General features: G+C 33.7%; 1 protein-coding gene across 3 annotated transcripts in view; it reads left to right on the top strand.

The window, feature by feature from the left end:
• Window positions 1-19,467, top strand: part of LOC145693580 (uncharacterized) — a 65,994-nt gene extending 46,527 nt beyond the window's left edge. For 2 of the 3 annotated variants that reach the window (XM_081769702.1, XM_081769687.1), the window contains exons 3-5: window positions 4,258-4,538; window positions 13,076-13,228; window positions 18,951-19,262. In XM_081769702.1, coding sequence (XP_081625828.1) covers window positions 4,258-4,538; window positions 13,076-13,228; window positions 18,951-19,130 — 614 coding nt within the window. In that variant the 3' untranslated portion in view covers window positions 19,131-19,262. Of the gene's footprint in view, window positions 1-4,257; window positions 4,539-13,075; window positions 13,229-18,950 lie in introns of all 3 variants that reach the window. The other variant, XM_081769694.1, reaches the window with a different exon arrangement.
• The last annotated feature ends 2,755 nt before the right edge of the window (window positions 19,468-22,222 follow it).

The following is a 22,222-nucleotide window of genomic DNA, read 5'->3' as shown; positions in this document are numbered from 1 at the left end:
TATGAGATATAATTCAATTTCTACCTCAAGGAAAAAAAAGAACATTCAATAACTAAATGTTGCAAAAACGGAAAGTGTGGTGCAGGATTTTCCGGTGTAAGTGTGTAACTGAGAATATCTTATTTCATATTTATTCCTTGGGTGTTCGATACCATAAAAACTCAAAATGCCTTGCACCGGAGGAATATTGGATATGCAAGTGAATATCGGCATATGTGTGCAAGCTCTTCTACCTACTGATGGTATCCTTAGCCCACAAATTTAATCTGATATCCTGATTTTAGTTTTACACATATTCTGTTGACCCACGGGGAACGGCGTGGTGTCTCTGGGGCTACCTATTTAAGATAGGTAAATGAACTAGAAGCTACATCAAAAAAGACACTCAGATAAGATAAAATATTTATTTAAAACATTGTCAATCAAGCATTTCTTTCTCAAGTGGTATTTACCTTCAATACTAGCGACACCTGCACAGCATCAGACACTGAGTCATATACTTAAATATGTACCTGCTTTTTGTTTAGGAAGAGGCATTATGTATGGTGCCAGAAACATTTGTACTTTAAATGAAACGCGAAGTTGGTTAAAAAGACTGTGTTTCAACTGGATAAAGAAAAAATCCAAGAAAGGTAACGTATTCCAGCAACGTATTGCACACCAACAGTATTAAATCGTGTGTCTTGTTGTTAGGTGAGAAATATGAACCACTACACGCAAAACTTTAAAACCATAAAACCCAGGAGCAGCTTTAGGATTTTAATTGTGGGTAGGCTCGCTCCCTTGCTGATGAATACATATACACATTTGATCGATTAAAGACAGTAGGAAATTACTGTTACAATAGTGGTTGATGCTATTTGGTAAATAATTATCTACTATTAATATAAATAATACCCGACCTACCCGGTAAAGCCGTCACTGATAAAAACCGTAAGAATTCTTCGTAAATAACGGCAATGAATCATATATAAGTACAAGTAAATTATTTACTTCTCTCAAGATATGTTATTTTACCAGTCACAATTCATTTTCATAATCATTATCAATATTCAGTACCATTGGGAGATCACGTGCTGCATATACTACAGTTCTTAGCTACCATTCTCTTGATGTAGCAGTTATTCATTCCAATATCAGCTATCAAAGTAGTATTTTCTTCTTTCTTTCTTATTCTTTCCATCAAAGTTTTCATCATGTGTCTGACAATACAATTTATTATGAAACAGTGTCCTAGACTTCAGTTTCTTTTCATATTATTAATCAATTTCTCATTTGTTTTTGTTCGATCCAGATAATCTTATGTATTTTTCTCCTTACTCACATTTAGAAGGACGTTAGTTTTTTTCAGTTGATTTTGTGTAGTTCTCAAGTTTTATTCATGTCATCGATCTTAATGTCAAATAGGCAATTCAGGGGCCGCGTGGCTCAGTGGTAGAGCGTTCAGCTCTGGTGCATGGGGTCCCGGGTTCAAACCCTGCTGCCGCTAAGTGAACTTTGTGGTGGACAAACACCGTGTGCTTGGGTTTCCTCGGAGTTCTCCCGTTTCCTCCCACTTTCTTCATTCCACCATTTCATTCATTTCTCATAATCACCTTCTCCTTTAGCCTAGCCGGCATAACCGTGGGACGTAAAATTAAGAAGAAAATCAAATAGGCCCTTCATATGGGAGATTGTTTAAAGGGTATTCTTACTCTTTATTGCAGAGTTTCTCAACCTGAGGGTCGCGAGAGAGTATCTTGGGAGTCGCGAAGATAAGCGAAAGAGAGAAATATAATTAAAATCTAATACTAGAAAATATTTTAAATATTATTTTGAATTTTGTTCTGCAAGTGCAAAGCTTTAAAAATCAATTTAAATGAAAGAGATACGATATGAAACTAATGAGAACTGTGTATTGAAATACCAAAAAATTAAAATGAAACAAAACCTGCATATTGAAATACAATTAAAATTGAAAGCTAATGAGATACCTGAGCATGGTATGACTTCATTAGTGCGGCAATTTCCGGTTCAATCATCGTGACACACATTATCAAATCATTTTCATTTGATAAATGATTTCGTGTGTTTGTTTTAATGCTTACCATCAAAGAAAAACCACTTTCGTACAGGTACGATGTAGCAAATGGAATTTCAAACCAGGAGATACCAGACCAGGATATTCTTCTCTCCTCTTCAGCCAGAACTTGTCCAACTTTTTGTTACAGAAAACCAGTTGCAAGGACTTGTCAGTTTTAATCCATTCGCTTTTAGAGAAGTTACTGTATCCATTATACACAAGAAATAGATTCTACTATTATAGAAATAGATGGATATCGTGAGATCTTTGCAATAGGTGTATTAAAAATCCCACACAAACTTATTACAAATCAGAAATTATAAGGGGGTCGCTGGCAAAAGGATATGATAAAATGGGGTTCGTGATAGAAATTAAGTTGAGAACCACTGCTCTAATGGACACAAAGATTGGTATTTATTATTAAGATCGTAGTGAGATTTATGAGATTCTATTATTAGTTCGTCCGTCCGTTATTCTGACGATAACTTTTCAACGGATGCGAATTTTAATGTTTTTATCTTATTTATTTATTTATTTATTTTTGCAGTAGATAGCTAGGGCGATTATCTCGGCCAAGTTTGTTAATGAAATCAAGCCGTTAACATCTTAACGAGTATCAGTGACTTTAACAGTGATTATCTATATCCTCAATCCCATTCACGTAAGCAAAATTTTTATTTTTATATTTTACAACAGGTAGCTAGAGCAATTATCTCCGTCGCCTGCTCCCTTACCCTTCTCTAGCGTTGTCACTGCAAATAATGTCATATGGGTGTTATTTTTTAAAGTAGGATATTCATATTGGTATTTTGAAAGAAATAATATACAGGGAGTTTCAAACCAACACCGACAACGTTTGGGAGGTCATTCTTGACACCAAGATAAGATAATAAGTATAGACCAACCTGGTTGCACAAATCTTTATTTTCGTAGTTATAGACTGCGAAAACATGACAAAATGAAGTTTAAAGGTGTATAGTTCCAAAACTATGTGACCTACCGTAGTCGGGTCAAGACTTCACTTAGGAACTGGTGTGTGTCCTACCCAAATATCTATGTTTCAGAATCCTGCGGTATTTGCGCAACAATTTTTATAGAGGTAGTTGGTGAGTACTTCAAATTATATGCCCCTATCCAAACTCCCTCTATAAAAGCTGTTGCATGAGTATCTTAGAATTCTGAAACATGTATTTTTCAACTGCACAACATTAGTAGTGCACAACGTGTATGTGCATTACTATGTGCATATATGTGCACTACTATGTGTATATGTAGTGCACATGTTAATTCCTAAGTGAAGTCTTGACCTGACTACGGTGTCACATAGTTTTGGAACTATACATCTGTAAACTTAATTTTTTTTATGTTTTCGCCAGCCTATAACTACGAAAAGAAAGATTTGTGCAACCAGGTTGGTCTATACTTTTCGTCTTATCTTGATGTCAGGAATCACCTCCCAAACGTTGTCGGTGTTGTTTTGAAACACCCTATATTTTTTACTATCGACTTAAATATGAGCTAGTTTTCAGCTAATTATATTCAATACTCTGTTGCTAGAACTATCTTAGTTAACACTTCTATCTTATATGGCAAGAAGAACAAAAGTTTAGCTGGTAGCAGCCTTGTAAATCCTGGAAAGATGGGGATAATTCTTCCACTTAATATTTTTGGAACAAAATTCCCCATTCCCTATAATAGATTACTGGAGAGAAGGTGAATAAAGTAATATTATTCTCAAGAGTTTGCAAATTAATTACAGTATTTAATATGTAATTAACATATATTACACTAAAATTACAAATCGCTGTGCAAAGCAAAGTTTATTTTAAAAGTAATAAATGTGTGACAGTTTCACCAACTAACTGAATATATTGGCTTCATCAGTATGTTGCTATTTAATATGAACAAGCCAATATGTTCAGTTAGTTGGCGAAACTGTCACACATTTATTACTTTTAAAATAAACGTTGTTTTGCTCAGCGATTTGTAATTTTAGTGTAAGTTATTTAAAATAGTAAAGCTAGTATGAACCAGTTACGTATTACGTATGTAATTAATGGATAAATTAGTGATTAGCAGTAGTCCTAAGTGCACGTGCTTCAATGTATCTTCGAATACGTAAACTCCCTAAGTTATGTGCTAAATATATATGATGACTTTTATTCAGCTTTTTAAATTTTTAAATCTTGATACAGGTTGGCATCATGGCCATCATAAACATTATGGAGACGCACACCATAGCAGTCATGGGCATAAGGGTGATCACGGGCATCACTCGAAGCATGGTTACAGTAAAGGAAAGCATGGAAAGCACGGGCATGAAGACCACCATGGACATTATGGCACTCATGGGGGACACAAGAAGGGCTATCATGACGAAGGAGGCTACTACGGAGGCCACCACAAAGGACAAAAGGGAGAACATGGCAGTAAATATGGGCATAACGGCCATCATAAGAAGGGGCATAGCACCAAGGTAAGTATTCAGAATAATACCGTTTGACTTTTGCTTTTTGTTTGTAATACTAATAAATTAATACCGGATAAATGTAGTATTGTATCCTTTTATGTTGTCACTAAACATAGCAAGTAAGACAAGTGTTATGTGTTATGGGAAAACTTTCATCATTATGGATAGTCATTTATGCTAGAAGAGGAAATAGCCAATACCGACCCCGGCCCTTAAATCGGCACTCTTTTATATTTCATCTTTGTAAAGAATTTGTTATGGCAACCCTTAACAGGGTACAAAATTAAGGGTGCTAACATATGAAAGTAATCTGATACATTGTAAAAAGTAAAATTGAGGCTAGTTTTATTGACAGAGTTCTGAAATTTTTTTGCGGTGTTTGGTGGTTTTGTGGTTAATGACATGTGAGAAAGAAAAATCTACATTGTCATATTACTTTAAGAAACTACAGATATAACCTGATTATCCATGAAGTCAGCAGATATTTGGAAGCTTTAGTTTTAGAATCTTCGACATTTGTTTATGCTATGTGCTAAAATTCTAAATCGTGACCCTGAATCAGCCTCTTTTCCATAATGTATTAGGCTATACGAAGTTTTATTACTTTCTACAAATACTTTTTGTACGCTGATCGCACCATATGTCTAACAATTCCAGATGTACAAATAAATTAAAAAAAAAAAAAAAAGATTTTGACGAATGGAAAAGGTTTTCTGATGTTCTGTGTATCTTTTCTCCTGGAAGTTCAATGAGGATCATGATGGGCAAATGGAGTGCAGGACAAAATCCAAGTGGTCAAAATTCAAGTGACAAAATCCAAATGGACAAAATCCAAGCAAAATTCTTGCGAGGTAGACAAAATCCAAGTGAATTCTATTCATGGAAAATTAAAGTAGAAATAATAGAATAATTGAAAAAGAAACTTACTCACCTCTCTACCCTCAAAAGTTTTACATCAGTTACACTGTTTCATAACATCACAGTTTGATAATTGAATGAACGGTCTTACAGCAATATCCTAAGTGTCTTTTAAAATGCATTACATCTAGACCTATAAAAGAAAGATTAAAGTGAATACGGGAAAACTTCTGAACAGTTTAGATGAATTTTGAAACATTATAGGCCTACCTGGGTTTTTGTATATCATTTTGATTAAAGGACTTATCCTAAGTGCATAGAGGAATTCAAAATTTATCCATAGTATAGAGTATTTTATGAATTTGTATCGAATATTCTCCATAAATCTATTCTTCTTGTGCTAAGAACGAGTATTTCAGCTAGTGCATTATAAAACTAAGACGAAAATATTTACTTTCACAATTTAATGAAAGTCAGTACATTTTAGATGCTTTCAAAATCTACTTATATATAAGGTGCACTTTTTAGAAAAATACTTATACTTACTTTATTGTCAATTAGACTACTACATAATTTTTGAATCTTTGTTCGAAATCGAAGTATTGCGTTTCATTTTTTACTTCTCTCTTTGTTAATTCTCCAATTTTTTTTCTTTGTCGTTAAAGCTGTCAAAACTTAGTCCTTTCTGATACTTTAGGTTGTAATTTTATTTATTTATTTATTTCCTCCAACAGAGATATCTCTCCAATTATAGGAGGTGTACACAATTGATTACATTATTATATAATAATAATAATAATAAGTAAAACAAATTTATAAATGAAAATAGTAAAAATGAAAATATTAAGAATATTAAGATAGCAATAAGCAAATACAATATATAACTTTGTATACGAACATTCCACAGATCAATACATACATTTTATGAAGCACGAACTCATGCTCTCATTCTAGAAATAGGCATACTTACATAATACATATATACACTTACATATATATATATATATATATATATATATATATATATATATATACACCAATATTTATACATGCGAGGACGAACACACATACATATCTCGCACATTTCACATGCACACATTCATGTGCTCACCATTGATATTGTACATTACAATAACATGAAAATAGAAAATAATCAAATTTCATTACCGTAGTTAATATAGTAATATCCAATATTAATTACGTTTTCCATTTAACTTAATTTCACACAAATATCTGTTCAATAATTTTTTAAATATTTTTTCTTTCAAACTTAAGTCAATGTCATCGATACTCTTAGCTATATTATTATATAATGAACATAATCTTATTAAAGGTGAGTTGTTGTATGTGTTGGTTTTCGCAGTTGCATACCATAATAATTTCTTCGTTCTTAAAGTTCTTGATTTTATATTGAATTTGATATACTGCAAAAACTCACTGTTATCGAATTTACCATTTACTATTTTAAATAAACACATTTCTTGTAGAATAACTGATCTATCCGAAAAAGTTGAGTAATTAAATTCACCTAGTAGTCTGGAATACGAAATTTTATTAGTAATTGCAGATTGTCCAGTTTTCTTGTAGTATAGATACCTTAAAAACCTTTTCTGAATTGCTTCTAATTGATTGTTTTGAGTTACGTATTTCGTAGTCCAGATCACCAAGGCGTACTCCATTGTATGTTTATTAAAAGACATATCACAACTGAAAGTAATACCCAAATCTTTATATGTATATACACGTTCTAATACTTTGTTATCTATCTTATAGGGATTAATTTTAGTTAACTTTCTTTGCTTTGAAAATATCATGAATTTACACTTGTTAATATTAAAATATAATTTATTTTCTATACTTCACTGATATATGTTATTTAGATCCTCATTCAGTTTTAATACATCCTGATTTTCCTGTATATCTTTGTATAATTTTAAATCGTCAGCATATAATAAACATTTGGAATATTTAACGTATTTTGGGAGGTCATTTATAAAAAGTAGAAACAATAAGGGTCCTAAGTTTGAGCCCTGCGGGACACCGGAATTAATATTATAACTGAATGATTTTGTGTGATTGAAGTATACATACTCTTTTCTCTGATACAGGTAACATTTAAACAATTTTAGTAAATTTGATGAGAATCCAAACCTTGAGAGTTTTCTAAGTAGTATGTCATGATTAATTGTGTCAAATGCCTTTGCAAAATCAATATATATTGTGTCTACTCGTTTGCGATCATGAATAGCTTCACGAACGAATTGAGTGAAATTAAAAAAATTTGTTACCGTCGATCGTCCAGGGTAAAATCCATGCTGGTTTTCACAAATATAGTTCTTTACATGGTTAAAAACACGATCATATAATATTTGTTCGAAAACTTTTACTGGTGCACAAATTATGGCTATCGGTCTATAATGTTCTATTTTACTCTTATCCCCATTTTTAAAGATTGGTGATACTTTAGTAATTTTCCAAATTTCAGGAAACGTTTGGGTTTTAAGTATTAAATTGAAAAGTATAGACAGTGGTTCTAGTAGAATTTCCGAGCATGCTTTTATCACATATGGAGGAATACCATCTGGTCCACATACTTTTTTAGGTTTTAACTTCTTAAAAGCTTTCCTATACTCTTCATTCGACACTCTATCAATTTCTAAACAGTTGCTTACCTCCATATGTCCTCAGGAGGGTTGTATGATGATATATTTTTATCATATACTGATTTAAAATAATTTGCAAAACCATCAACAATTAGTTTGTTTGTGTTCAATGTATTACCGTTTAACGTCATACTACCACTTTCACTATTATTATTCTTCTGTTTACATTTTATATATGACCAGAAAGATTTTACATCCTTTTTAACCTCAATTTCGCTTTCCCTAATATAGTGTTCATACGCCTTACGAATAATTTTCTTTGTATCCTTTCTTATCTTCTTATACATATGTTTATTATATTCTGAATCTTTCATGTGCTTCCTATAATGTTCTTTTAATTTTAACTTGTTTATTATATCTTTTGTAAACCAGCACGGATATTTTCTCAGACTACATTTTCGCGTTTTAGGTACTGTATCAATGATTATTTAATTTATTATATCATAAAATGCGTTAGTTGCATCATCAACATTACTAAATTGTTTTAAAACCGACCAGTCAACTTCTCGAATTAATTGATATAGTTTTAAAAAATTAGCTTTCTGGAAGTTGAATACAATTTTTGTTTCATTTTTTAGTGGATAATTTTGCCCTTTAAACGGAATAGTGATTTCTAGTGCAGGATGATGGTTAGCTTCATTTATAATCGGCAATTCACTTCTTTGTACAACAATACCATTCGAAATATTACTAAACACTAGGTCTAAAGTTCTACAAAAATAATGTTTTATATTATTTAAAGAATGAAGATTTTGTAGGCTCAAAAAATTAGCTAATGAGCGATAGCATTCACCACCGTTCAAGAAATCATAGTCTGTACCTGTAACTAGTGGTAGATTAAAGTCTCCAGCCACTAATACGTTATTTTCCTGAAACATGTCATTTTCTTCAAATATTTGAAAGAAATTTAGATAATGATTTAAACATGAAACAGGGGGAAGTATACAGTTACAAAATAAAATGTTTTACAATATGCAACTACCTTAACACACAAATTCTCAAGCTCATTACGTATCTCAATATTAGTGGCTGCAAACTTGTTTTTAATTGCTATGAGTACTTCACCACCTTTTTTATATAGTCTATCCTTCCTATACACTTTATAATTATAATCAAATATTTCTGAGTCGACAATATCAGGTTTAAGCCAAGTTTCTGTTAATATAATTATATCATAATCACATTGTGCAGTATTTAGATATAGATCGTTTGTTTTTGTCCTTAATCCTCTAACATTTTGATAGTAGATATTTAAGGTACTTCTGTCAGGACTAACTATCAGTTTCTATGTACTTCACAAAAATATTTTACGACAATGCGATTACATCTTCTAATGTTTTTAACTGTATCACAGAATCACCTTGACTTTTTCTCAAAAATATTCGTCCTACATTATCTACCCATAAGAAAGCATAATTTTTCTCGCGTTTCCAAAGATTTTTCTCCGGTATGCAGTTAAACTCTGGTTGATATAGACAATACCTTCATTCATATAGCCCAGTTGATTTATACTTAGATTTATTTTTACTTTCCTTCTAGCTAAAAATTTATCTTTATCTTCTCTTTTTACAAATTTGACAATAATGCCACTATCTGTTTGATGCGAAAGTTTCTTTAGTCTGTGACAAACATCAATAGATTCCCGTGTAATATCAATATCTAACACCCTACCTACATATTTTACAATTTCGTATGTATCTTCGTTCTGTTTTTCCGGAATACCATATATTTCGATAGTATTTCTTCTTCCGTACTGTTCAATTTCATCCCTTTCTAGCTGAGCATCCTTTAGTTGTTTTTTTAGTGAAATATTTTCTTCCTTTAACTGTTCTATTGTTTTCATACATTCACCTATGGTTTCGGATTGATTTTTAATTATGTTCATAGTTTCGTCAAGTTTTTCATGCGCAAGGTCTAACGATTTACTTAGTTCCTGTTCTCTTTCAGTATTACTCTTTTTCAAATCACCTATTTCTTTCTTTAAACTTTGTAATAACACGTGTATTTCCGCGAGAGTTGGATACTCTGCTGATTCCGTATCACCATGCATACTGGAACGTCTTGACTTTTGGCATACATTACAAAACCACAATTGTTTTTCATTTTTTAAATAGTCAACATCAGATTCTTTTAGTCGAACACATTTAGCATGCCAATAATTTAAACAAGTTCCGCACTGTACTTTGCTTAAGGCTTCCTGCCGTGGGACAGGTTTCTGACACTCACCACAACTCATTTCGATTCCAGTTCTTCGATATATCGAAAGTGCTTATAAGAATAGAGTGGGTTGGCAACGCTTACAAGGCCTTGCTTAGTTGTTTACATTCAGTCACACTCAAATATTTTAATATCAATATAAATATTCTTCATATATATTAATAGTTATTTGTTGAATATGTTCACTGTTACTTACGGCACTGTTCCAGTATGAAGGTATTACAGCCAACACCACAGAAATTACACAATTACATATTTTTAAGCACTCGATCTGAAGAAGACTTCTATCTACAATCCAGAGTTGCCAGGTTTATGTTACGTTTACGTGCAGTTAATCCATATGGATGGATGATTATTTACGTGCAGTTAATCGCTGGAAGCAACTGTTCCACAATTTACAGAATTTATTCCTACTTACCATACTTACTCTATGTTGGAGGTTATAATGTTGGTACTCTTCGGATCCTCAATTGGCTGCTGAGTTGAAAGAAAGATCCTCCTCACATATGCCAAAATAATCTATCTAGTCTGTAGTACGGTGATGTGTTCACCTTTGTGCATCTCAGGCCACTTTCAATTTCGTTCACTTGTAAATGTGAAACCATCCTACTATGTACGGACTGATTTATCAGCACTGAATAAAGTTCCTGAAACTATTTCTTAATTTTTCTTTGATGCAAACTGCAAGAAATAGCTTCACATTTACACTTAATCCGAAAAAAAACGTTTGATAGCATGCAACATCGCCATTTCAAAATCAATTACGATAGTTATAGGGTCAAGCAGGGTCGTAACTTGTGGGGAAGGGGCAGGGGGCAACTGCCCTCCCAGAGAAGCTCCCCGTCGTTCGAGAGGGGCCCATTTTAAGGCAAAATTTTCTTACTCCATGTACGAAACAAACATGAAATTATAAATGAATCATCAAACAGGTTCACTACATTACATAAACTAAGCAGCACACAAAAGGTAAATAAAACAAAAATGAGTCGTCGACCTATTTCAGTAAAATTTCTACTATTAGGGGTCCTAGAAATAATATTTATTCGTATGACTTTGAGATTTGTCAATATTATTTGCGATAACTTCGGTGAGTGTAGACGTTGAATCTATAGCCTACATTCTCATCTTTACTCTTAACATATAGGCTGCAACTCCTTCTTAGTTACTATGATGAATAGGTTCTATTAAACTGCTTGAGAAATGAATTTACATTTAGTTTTGAATGATATATCATTCAATATAATATACGTACCATATGAAGAAACATATTATATTCCTTGGATTTTGTTTGTCTGGCAAAAATTTTGCTTAAATTTTGTCCTCGCCCCAGGCAAATGTGAATCATGTGTCTTCAGTACAAGGACTGGGCACATGTTTAATATGCTGGAGATTTTTTTCTTTTTTTCTTTTTTCTTTTTTTGCAAATAACTGAACATTCATTTTTGTTATTTTACTAAGCAATCACTGTTTTTTTCTTTTTCTTTCTTTTCTTTTCTCCTTTTTTTGTTCAAACATTTTCAAACAAAGGTGTAAAGGAAACTGACATCAATAACAAAATTTCGTTTAGTTTCTTTTTTTAAATTTTTACAATTGCATTCTATTATATTAATATTCTTTATCGAGATAAATATAAGGAAACCTGGTAAGCCATAATCAATCATTTTAAAAGTTAAACTCTCCAATTTGTTTAAACATTTCCTGGTAATTTTAATTGTGTTACGTAATTCTAGGGGGTCGAATAAGGTCACCTTTCTCTCAGTCCATTTTTTAACAGTTTTATATAAATCTTTAAAAAATCAACCTTGTAGTTTTTCAACTTTGAGCACTAAAAGTTTCGATAAACGTCCCCAGGTTCATGTTTGCATTGCTATCAGTAACCAATATATATGGGGGAAACAAATATGGCTGATTTCCTCTACTATGTCATTCTTGTATTTGTATTTTACTTTGTATTACTAGCCAGCTGCCTTATGGGTGATCATAATGGAAATCAATTGTTTACACTTGACATAGTTTTTAAAACGTTAATCTTCCTTTTCATTTATGGTTGTGTCAACCTGACTCCTCAAAAATTTAATGTGTAGAAATTTGTTAAAATTATGAGATAACCATCAAGACTTATAGTTGACGGAAGTAACTTGTTGATAGAAATTGAAACCTTATCACTAAAAATTTAAGGGAAGAAAACTTATTTACTCTTTGATATAAATTAAAATATGAACATCACTACAAATTGGAAGGGGAAAACGTATCTATTTATTTAAAATACAAATCAAAATATTAACATCATTACAAATTCAGGGAAGAAACCTTTCTATGAAGATGTTTACTTCGTTGTTAATTTTGTTAAATGTACACTTAGTTATTGCTTTGAGCACGCTTAGCTATTTTTAGCCAAATACTGTTCATAGGAATTAATAAAAACTAGGGATGCGCACGAGACGAGTCGAGAGAGGATTTTCCTGACAAAATTCGAGTCGAGACACGGCTCTTCCATAGATATTTTTATAAAAATTCCTTGTGTCCATCTTAAACATAAATTAAACATAACTTTCTTACAAGGCTGTCTGTATTCTTTATTATAAATTAACATTTCTCGTTAATTTATAATAAAGAATACAGACAGCCTTGTAAGGAAGGCTCTTCCAATAGAGAAATATACATTTTTCGAGTCGAGACATCACTTTTACAGCACATTTTCGAGACGAGACAGTCACAAACCTTGTCTCTTGCGCATCCCTAATAAAAACATTATAAAATATTGTACTGATGAGTGTTTTAGTAATTGTATGTTTCTGTTTGAAGGGTTACAAGAACACGTATCACAAGGACGAATATCACAAAACTCATCACTTCTACGACAGCCATCACGATGATGGATACCACAAGAAATATGGAGACTACCACAGTCACCATAAAGGACATAAAGGTGGACATCATAAGGGAGGACACCACAAGGTAAGGAATACTCATTACTTTTCTAGACATTCACCAATAAATAATTTATAAATTATGTAACCGAATCGAAAACGTGTTATTCAAGCTATACTACTTATGAAAGAAGTTAGCTATACACTAAAGTCACGAAGTAAGCTATTGAAATAATGGTCACAGATATACTAATATAGTACTCATCAGGCGCGGATTTTAATAAAGGTCTCATGGTCACATGCCCATCTATTGTCCTAAAAGAAGTGGAATTATAACAATAATATACATTATATAATATTTGGTCTAGGAATTAATTCGTGCGGGTGGACAAGAGATGGCGCAACGAACGGAGCGTCCCACAGTTCCGTGTATCCACACATGTGTTGCAAACCCCTGTCATCGCGTATCGTTCGTAGTATAGGGCAGTGGATTAAAGCGTCAACAACACCAGTTTGTAGTTAAGTGAATATGGCGCAATCTGTGCCTGATAAAGTGTTTTTGCGGGGTGTCCTGCTGCATTACTTTAACATGCAGAAAAGTGCGACTGAAAGTCATCGTATTTTGGTGGAAGTGTATGGTGACCATGCTCTAGCTGAGCGAACGTGTCAGAAGTGGTTTGCACGGTTTAGAAGTGGTGATTTCGGCTTGGCAGACCAAGAGCGAGCTGGACAGCCAAAAAAATTTCAAGACGAAGAATTGACAGCATTGCTCGAGCAGGATTCGTGTCAAACGCAGGAACAGCTTGCAGCAGCATTAGGCGTTGATCAAACAACAGTCTCCAAACGCTTGAATGCCATGGGAATGATTCAAAAGATGTCACATTGGGTTCCACATGAATTGAAAGACAGAGACGTTGAAAGACGAAAAACCATTTGCGAATTGCTGCTTCAACGACAGAGCAGAAAGGGGTTTCTGCATCGAATTATTACGGGTGATGAGAAGTGGATCCATTACGAGAACCCTACACGAAAAAAGGCCTGGGTGAAACCAGGTGAACCAGGTCCATCACAACCAAAACGAGATATTCACTGTGCAAAGGTTATGCTGTGCATATGGTGGGATATGAAAGGTGTGGTGTACTATGAGCTGCTGCAACCGGGTGAAACTATGAATGGAGAACGTTATCGACGACAATTAATGCGTTTGAAGCAAGCTCTGGCCAGAACACGACCAGAATGGGAGAACAGACATGATAAACTTATTGTTCAACATGATAACGCTCGCCCACATGTCGCAAAACCGGTCAAAACCTATTTAGAAAATGTCGGATGGGAAGTTTTACCCCACCCGCCGTATTCACCAGACGTTGCTCCTTCGGACTACTACTTGTTCGATTGCATGAACAACGATTTGATTGGACAGCGGTTTACTTCTTCAGAAGATATCGAAACATGGGTCTCTGACTGGATCGCTTCCAAGGATGAGGACTTCTTTCGCCACGGAATCCGTACATTGCCTGACAGATGGGCGAAAGTGGTGGCTAGCGATGGACAATATTTTTCTTAAGGTATTTATGTATTTTGTGTTTGTACTACAGCTTCAATGTGTGCGTACCAACCGCACGAATTAATTCCTAGACCAAATATAATATACTGAAATTAGTTTTAAATGCTTGCTTTTATAACGCCGCAGCCAACCCGAGCTGTATTTGTTAGTTGGGACTGAAGAGAACTATGATTATGCACGTTCATCTGTTAGACGAAATTTGGCAACGTAGTGATGGCTGGATTCTGGCTGCGGACTTCCAGTGTCATTCCTTTAACATAATTCCTACCTTTAGAGCTACGAGAGGTGAGGGAATATTACGACTAATTCTACTGAGAATGGCGCAAAGTGGATTTTGTGGTGGCAAATGCCTGTGCGTGGGTTTTCTCTGGCTTCTTTCGTTTCCTCTCACTTTATTCATTCCACCATTTCATTCATTTTTCAGCACCATCTTCTTTAGCCCACACGGCATAACCGTGGGAAGTAAAACTTAAAGATTTCTCATCAATTTCTATTGAGAATAGCACAGTAATGTTGACACCTGACGCATTTGGTGCTGTGTGCTGTCTGACGGAACAGACTTATGAAATCTTAAGAGCGAAGAAGTACGGATAGAAATAGACTCCTAACTTATGGTGCCCTCTCACAATAGTTAAATTCACCGAGAGATAGCATTAACTTCACTTAAGCTATTTATCCGACTAGAATATCATCCACATGACATAACAGATAATAAAATCGTGTACGAAAAGTGAAAATAGATGCGCCCGTAGTAAATGCACTTTTTTTTTTTTTTTTTTTTGCTTTTCGTGCGTTGTATTAAATGGAGAAGACATCTGGAATAAAATTATCATAAGGGTCTTCAAATACTTTAGTACAGTATAGCTACGTATAGCTTGTCAGAAAATCATTCAGATAATGAAATTATTCAGATAATGCTGTTAGCAAAACTGATATATGAGTAAAATTTTATGATGGTTATGATGAATGGTTATTTTATGATGGCTATGTAGATATGACGAACTTGTTGACAAAAATAAATATATGTATTGTCAAGCATTATTGATGGGATTAAGTTTTGTGGAAAAATTGAAAAAAAGAAACAAATGAAATATTTCAGTTTTATATCACACTTATATGCCATGAAGGCTTAAGGATACGGTAATGATGAAAATGAATGTTTGGTAGAATGAAGAAAGTGTAAAGGAATGGGATCACTCTGAGAAAACATACGCACACGGTGGTCCTACCTATCATAAAATCCACTTGGCGCGAGCTGGATCGAACGAGGGACCATATGCAACAGAAGTGAGCCTCCGCGGCCCTATATATTAGAAATTTGAATTGGTTTTAGATGATATGATGAGACAGGTAATTCAAATGACTTACTGACTTTCCAATTACATTGCAGTCCTTGACAATATTTTGAAAGACGATTTGAAAAGTTCAAGCATTTCTAAAGGGATAGTAAAACTATTTAAAATTAACTTCTGGATGAGATTCTGTATATCCAAAAATAGATAAGGATATGAAACAAGAGATAATTAATTCAAAATTTAGTAATCGTTAATTTTGAGGTATCTAATAGAGGAGAAAGTATTTGAAATTTTCTGGGGTTATTTGGAAATCTTCTTCAGAGCTGTTGGTTCCTTAGTGGCAACGATTCTAGAGCAATGAAATTCATGAGAGTACAAAAATTCCAGAGAAACTCTTACGTCAAACATGTGATAAACCATCAATAATAACGAACAGGAGGGTGAGGTACAGTGCTTGATCAGTAATAAAGATCCCATACCTCTAGGATCTTTATTACCTATTGGGGACCCTACTAGCAAATTTCAATGTTTACTAATAGATTGTTTCTACTGTCGCTCATTTGCCAGACTACGTGTTCAAAAAATTTTTTTTGTTCTTTTCTGCATTCTTTGTGTCTTTTAGCCTTGAAATTCTTTTGTTTGATTGAGTATTATTTATTTGTCTATAATAAGGGATGATGCTATTGTCATTTTATATTTTTTTTTTATCAGAAAAACACTTAAAATGTAAAATATAAATACAATACTATGTTTCTGTAGCTAGAACACATTAATTGTATTTACATTAATTTCAATTGTAAATATAATTTCGATTTACGAACATATGTGTTTACAAACAGTTTTATGCAACGGGTTAAGTTTGTTTGATTTGTTTTTAGCGTCCCTTTCAGGAGCGAGGTTATTCGAGACATGAATCTAGAGCTTCACGTGGAATCCGAACCACATGAACTCCCGCCGGGAACTGAACACGAGTCTCCCACGCCAAAGGCGCGTAAGATAACCACTTAGCCATTAGGAAGCTCCGGATTAAGTTTGTAATCAGTGGGTTCACTGTACCTTATATTAACATAAAATTGTACCTAAGAGTTGTTTAAAAAAAATAGAACGAAATTGCTGAATATTCCGTTAGAGTGGTTCAATTCATCTTTCTTGGGATTTCTCTCAATGATAGTTTACCTAATTATAAAGGAGCAACTTCATGTTCCCTTTATGATTTGATTTTCTTATGTGAGTGTAAAGCTGTGGTGAAAGATGAAAGTACTGAAAGACAAGAACAAACTTAAATGCAGTGAACTCAGTACATCGATTAATTGTAGTTGTAACTAAAATTGAACCTCGTATGTTATACGAGATATGACACTTTGTGGTATCTAATTAATGTATAGTATAGACATTTCTTCATTTTTACGGTAAAATTAGTTTAATTAGTCCAAAAGAAGCGTGTTAAAATTCTGGAAAGACTGAAAACATTACTAAAAATGCGCTCAAGAAAGAAACTAACGATACATCTGTATTCGTGCTTTTAATTAATGCAATACACTATAGGACCTAAAATAAATGTACGTAGAGTCTTGTTGAGAAAAAGCAAAACAGAAACTGATCATCCATCTTTCCTTAAAAAGCGGTGTAACCTGCATTATTACTCACAGTTGGTATTAAATCAAACCAATGACAATTTTCTTTAGACGACTGAGGTCTTTATTTATGGTCAAAATATCAGAATTTCCTTCTTACGGTTACCTTCTAAACCAAGGTGGGTGGTGAAGTTTATTTTGAACAGGACTGTACTTTTAACAATACAGATTGAACCATCGTTTTATATCTTACACTATGACAATTTATTTTACAAACTATTACCAATAATAAAAGAGCACAATGATGCTATATAGAATACGTCAATCATCATCATCATCATAGGTATGCGTGATTATTAGCAGGTCACTTTCCGCAACTGACAAGCTTTCATGCTCCATGATCTTCCGTTAACCTCTTCGTCTTCGCATACGAGTTTTCTTATTTGATCGTCCATTAATTGTAGTCTCCTTCGCCCCCTCCTTTTCTTTTCTGCCACCATACCCTCTAGCATGTCCCTCATGATACAGTTCCTTCTTAGCCAATGTCCTAACCAGTTTCTGTTCGTCTCCTTCATGATAATTGTTCTTTTCTTCCCCACAATTTCTAACACCTTTTCATCCGTTATCTGCTCAACCCGGCCAATTCTCTCAATTCTTCTCACACTCACTTAGAGAGTCTCCTATCGTTTTTCACCATTTTTGTGTAATATTCATGTTTCTGCCCCATATGCCTACAGTACAATACTCCACACGAAGCACCTTATAAGTGTTTTTCTCAACTCTTTATTCTAAATTAAATAAAACAGTTTTTTCTTCCTCCTAAAGATTTCTTTCGCCGTTCCTATCCTTGCTTTTATTTCCCGTTCACACTTAATATTATCACTAATAATACTACCCAGGCATCGAAAACTAATCACTTGTTCTACTTTCTCCCCTCCTATTTCTATATTTGGCATTGACTGCTTCATTCCAATCACCATGGCTTTTGTCTTTCTAACATCTATTTTCATTCCATATTCTTCACAGCTCTTCCTCAAGTTTCTAAAAACATATTCTTGATTTTCTTTTAGATTCCACAACAAACGCCATATCTTCTGCAAATCGTATATATCTAATCATTCCACCTCCTACCGAAATACCATCTTCATTGTGTAGACTCCTTTTCAATATTTTTTCTAGATAAACATGAAATATTGTTGACGAGAGAGACAGCATTCGTATCGAACTCCTTTCCAATTGCACCCTCCTCCTCTATTCTGACACTTACTTCTTGGTTCATGGGAAATTTACATTGACAATTAATCACTACCCCATTACATTCAATTGAAGTAATATGTTTTAACATAATTAATGGTTTTCTTTTCTGGATTGCAGTCGGGACATCATGATGACCATTACGGCAAGAAGGGACATTATGGTCACGGTAAGTATTACGACGAACACAAAGGCCATCATGGAAGTCATGGACACAAGGCCTATCACGGACATCATTCTGACTACGGAAAGAAAGGCGGACATGACGGGCATCACAGTCACGGATACCATCATCATTAAAAAGCAAGTATTATTGTGTGCTGGAGAAATATCTTGCATTAACAACGCAGTTATCGAAATTGTTATAGCAACAATTCTAATTGTATATATGTATTTTATTACTACCAAAGGGATACAATTCTCTACTTCATATTGGAAAATGTTAAAAATTGATTCAATGTTTTCCTCTCTTAGAAGAATAATATTCCATCTATATGTTCATATATTGTGACTTAATAGGTCTCATTGTTAGCTATTAAGAATGTTGTTATTGGTTACGTAATTTAACGCTTATGTTCATTGCTGATTGTTTGAACTGCTACTTTTGTATGTTATTTGTTTTGTTTTGTATAACGTTGAATAAATATATTTTTCAATAAAATTGTTTTCTAAAATTATGGTTTAGAAATTCTTAATTATCACCTGCATCTTAGTTTGAAAAAGTATTGCAGTATTGCTTCTGTAATTTCAAACGTAATGGAGGTCACGAAAGCTACGCGCAAAGAGTTACCAAAAGCAAAGGTTACCAAAGCTAAATGTAGGGCCACTTTAAGGAAGAAATGTAAGAGCGGTCCTTTTTCCGTAATAATGTACCGTATTAAATTTTGCTATTAAAGAACGAATCATATTTATCTAACTAATAAGACAAAGTGAGACATTAGATATATTGTTCCTTATTACGAGATCGTATCCCGGCGTCCCAATATAATTCTTAGGCACGTAAAATTATCCCGTAATTGTTATTTGTGTTTAACGTACGAATTGTTAAATTTAAAACATGTAATTGAAAAAAGTCGATAGCTCTCTTCAGAAAGAACAATTGTAATTCACTTATTAGTCCAGGCGCATTTGTAAGTCCGTGGGATTTTGAATGAAGGGATGTTGCGGGTAGGTGGAATATCTTCATTAGGAGGTACCTAATCATGTGGTACCAGGTGGCAAGCCGAAAACCGTGGCAGGGGACCGGAAGGGGGGGAAACAAAATGGCCGCCAGTGACAGTTGTCTCTCTGGCTTTAAAGTGCTATAACTTCTACAACTTTTATACTAAAACCTTGAAAGTTGTTCAAATATGTAAATAACACATCAAACATTCCATTTTAGAACAATTTGCTGCAATAGCAACGCCATATTTTAAATATTGCGATTGCTTGTAAATTAATCTAATGTGCCACCCATATGCAATAGGCGCTCCCTTAACGCGCAACGCTACTCTCAATATCTATTCCTTACGCTTCCTGTTGTTCAAAGAATGAATCCATTGATTGAGAACACAATATAATCCAATTCATGAATAAAGAAGGGTATTACTGAATATATTAGTAACCAGAAATGTACTATCCTCAAAATTTATCTAGATTCTTCTTCTTCTCCCTCCTTTACCTTCCACTATACTATCTCCGCGTTCCTCCCTGAGCGAAGACCTAATTGATTCCTTATCTTACCGTTCTCTCAAGGACTTCCTTCTCTTTCCTTTAACTTATTGAGAAGCTGGAAGTGCAAATTGACTCGCTTATAAGTAGAATGTCTAGGGGATTTTAACTTAACTAAATCAAACTCTCGGATACGATTTTTTAATATAGAAATCATAGACACTTTTAAAATTTAACTATTTATTAACTAATTTAAAAAGTGTTAATTTATGAAATTCTAAGATAAATCTAAATTTCCTGACTAGAATTCTTAATTATTGATTGAATCTCTAGTTTGTCCATTCAGTGACTAATTAGGATGGGCCTGTGGAGTTACTAACTCGCGTTCACTTACAAGCTGTTAGTACACTCCTTAGTTAGTTTCTATCAGCACTGCTAATCATTTATAGAGTGCGTCACCTAATTCCCTGTCTTGGAACTCATCTTACCTGAATCCGTTCCACAGAGAAGACTAGCTAATAATTTAAGGTTAGGTATGGGTTAGGTTAAGGGTATTGTTGGATCCGTATATTGAATCCGGGAAAATTCTTTGATCAGGGAAATACTCTATCGGCTTCGTCTATATTTCAAGACTAGGCGTCAAAATTATATAGAGTCCAGACTATTGGACTCTCACTAACTATTACAAACCGAGTACTCACTGTGTACTCCACTGAACATCATTTTTGTCCAATTCCCTCTATCCTTCTCTTATCCCTCTCTAATTGGGAATCGAGAGAAAAAAGAAAAATTAACAAAATTAATTCCCTAGCTACAACCCATCTAAAACACTTCTCAATCCATCCCAACCTAAATCGAACAACAAAATTTATAAATTTCAATATAACTGATTTACTAGAAACTAACTAAAACTAAATCCTTAACCTTGGTTACGACGTAGAACCAAACCTAGGACCACATTACTGAGTGGTTTCCTATCCACTGACTACCTTGGTTCTCAATATGAACCATCCTCTACTGCCACATAACTGTGGGCAAAAAATCAACAGAGCTTAAGTAGAACTCCGGATTAACTGGTCCTCATTTAGAACCTACCGAGCCACCTCATTCTGGGGCTGTCTTCAAAAAGTGAAGCCCTGTTACACAATTCCCGTCCGTATTTATAGCCGTTCTCGACAAACTAAGGGGCAACTCGCGGGGTGCGGGGAACCAAAAGTTCCTCTTGAAGAAAGAAGAAGAAAAAAATTCGCTTCGGCAGATCCAGTGACAAGTGTTTCCAACAATAAAGAAGAGTTAATTAAAATACAACAATTTACAAGTTAAATACACAGTTTACTAGATATAATATTACTAAACATATATATTGATTAATTATGTACACCTATAATTTAAGACCAGGCCTGGTATATTTAATAAATCTATTCCATATTAATTTAACAAGTTAAAATCTACATAGTATATATATATATATATATATATATATATATATATATATATATATATATATATATATATATATATATATATATAAAATTTAAACCAGCAAGGTGCGCCTTGCATATAACCCCACCAAAAAAAAATAGTTTTTATATACTCATTTCTCACTTGAATTCACACAATTTCAATTTTTTTATTAAATATTTATATCGATTCAAAGTTTATCGTCTCTGACTGTCTTACTCTCCCTTGAGCACTGAGAGAATAATTCGTTTTTATTTTTTCACAATCACTCAATCACAAAT

Source organism: Thermobia domestica, chromosome 1 (genome assembly GCF_964235325.1).
Source record: "Thermobia domestica chromosome 1, izTheDome1.hap1.1, whole genome shotgun sequence".
Taxonomy (NCBI): domain Eukaryota; kingdom Metazoa; phylum Arthropoda; class Insecta; order Zygentoma; family Lepismatidae; genus Thermobia; species Thermobia domestica.
This window is presented reverse-complemented; position numbering and strand designations above follow the sequence as displayed.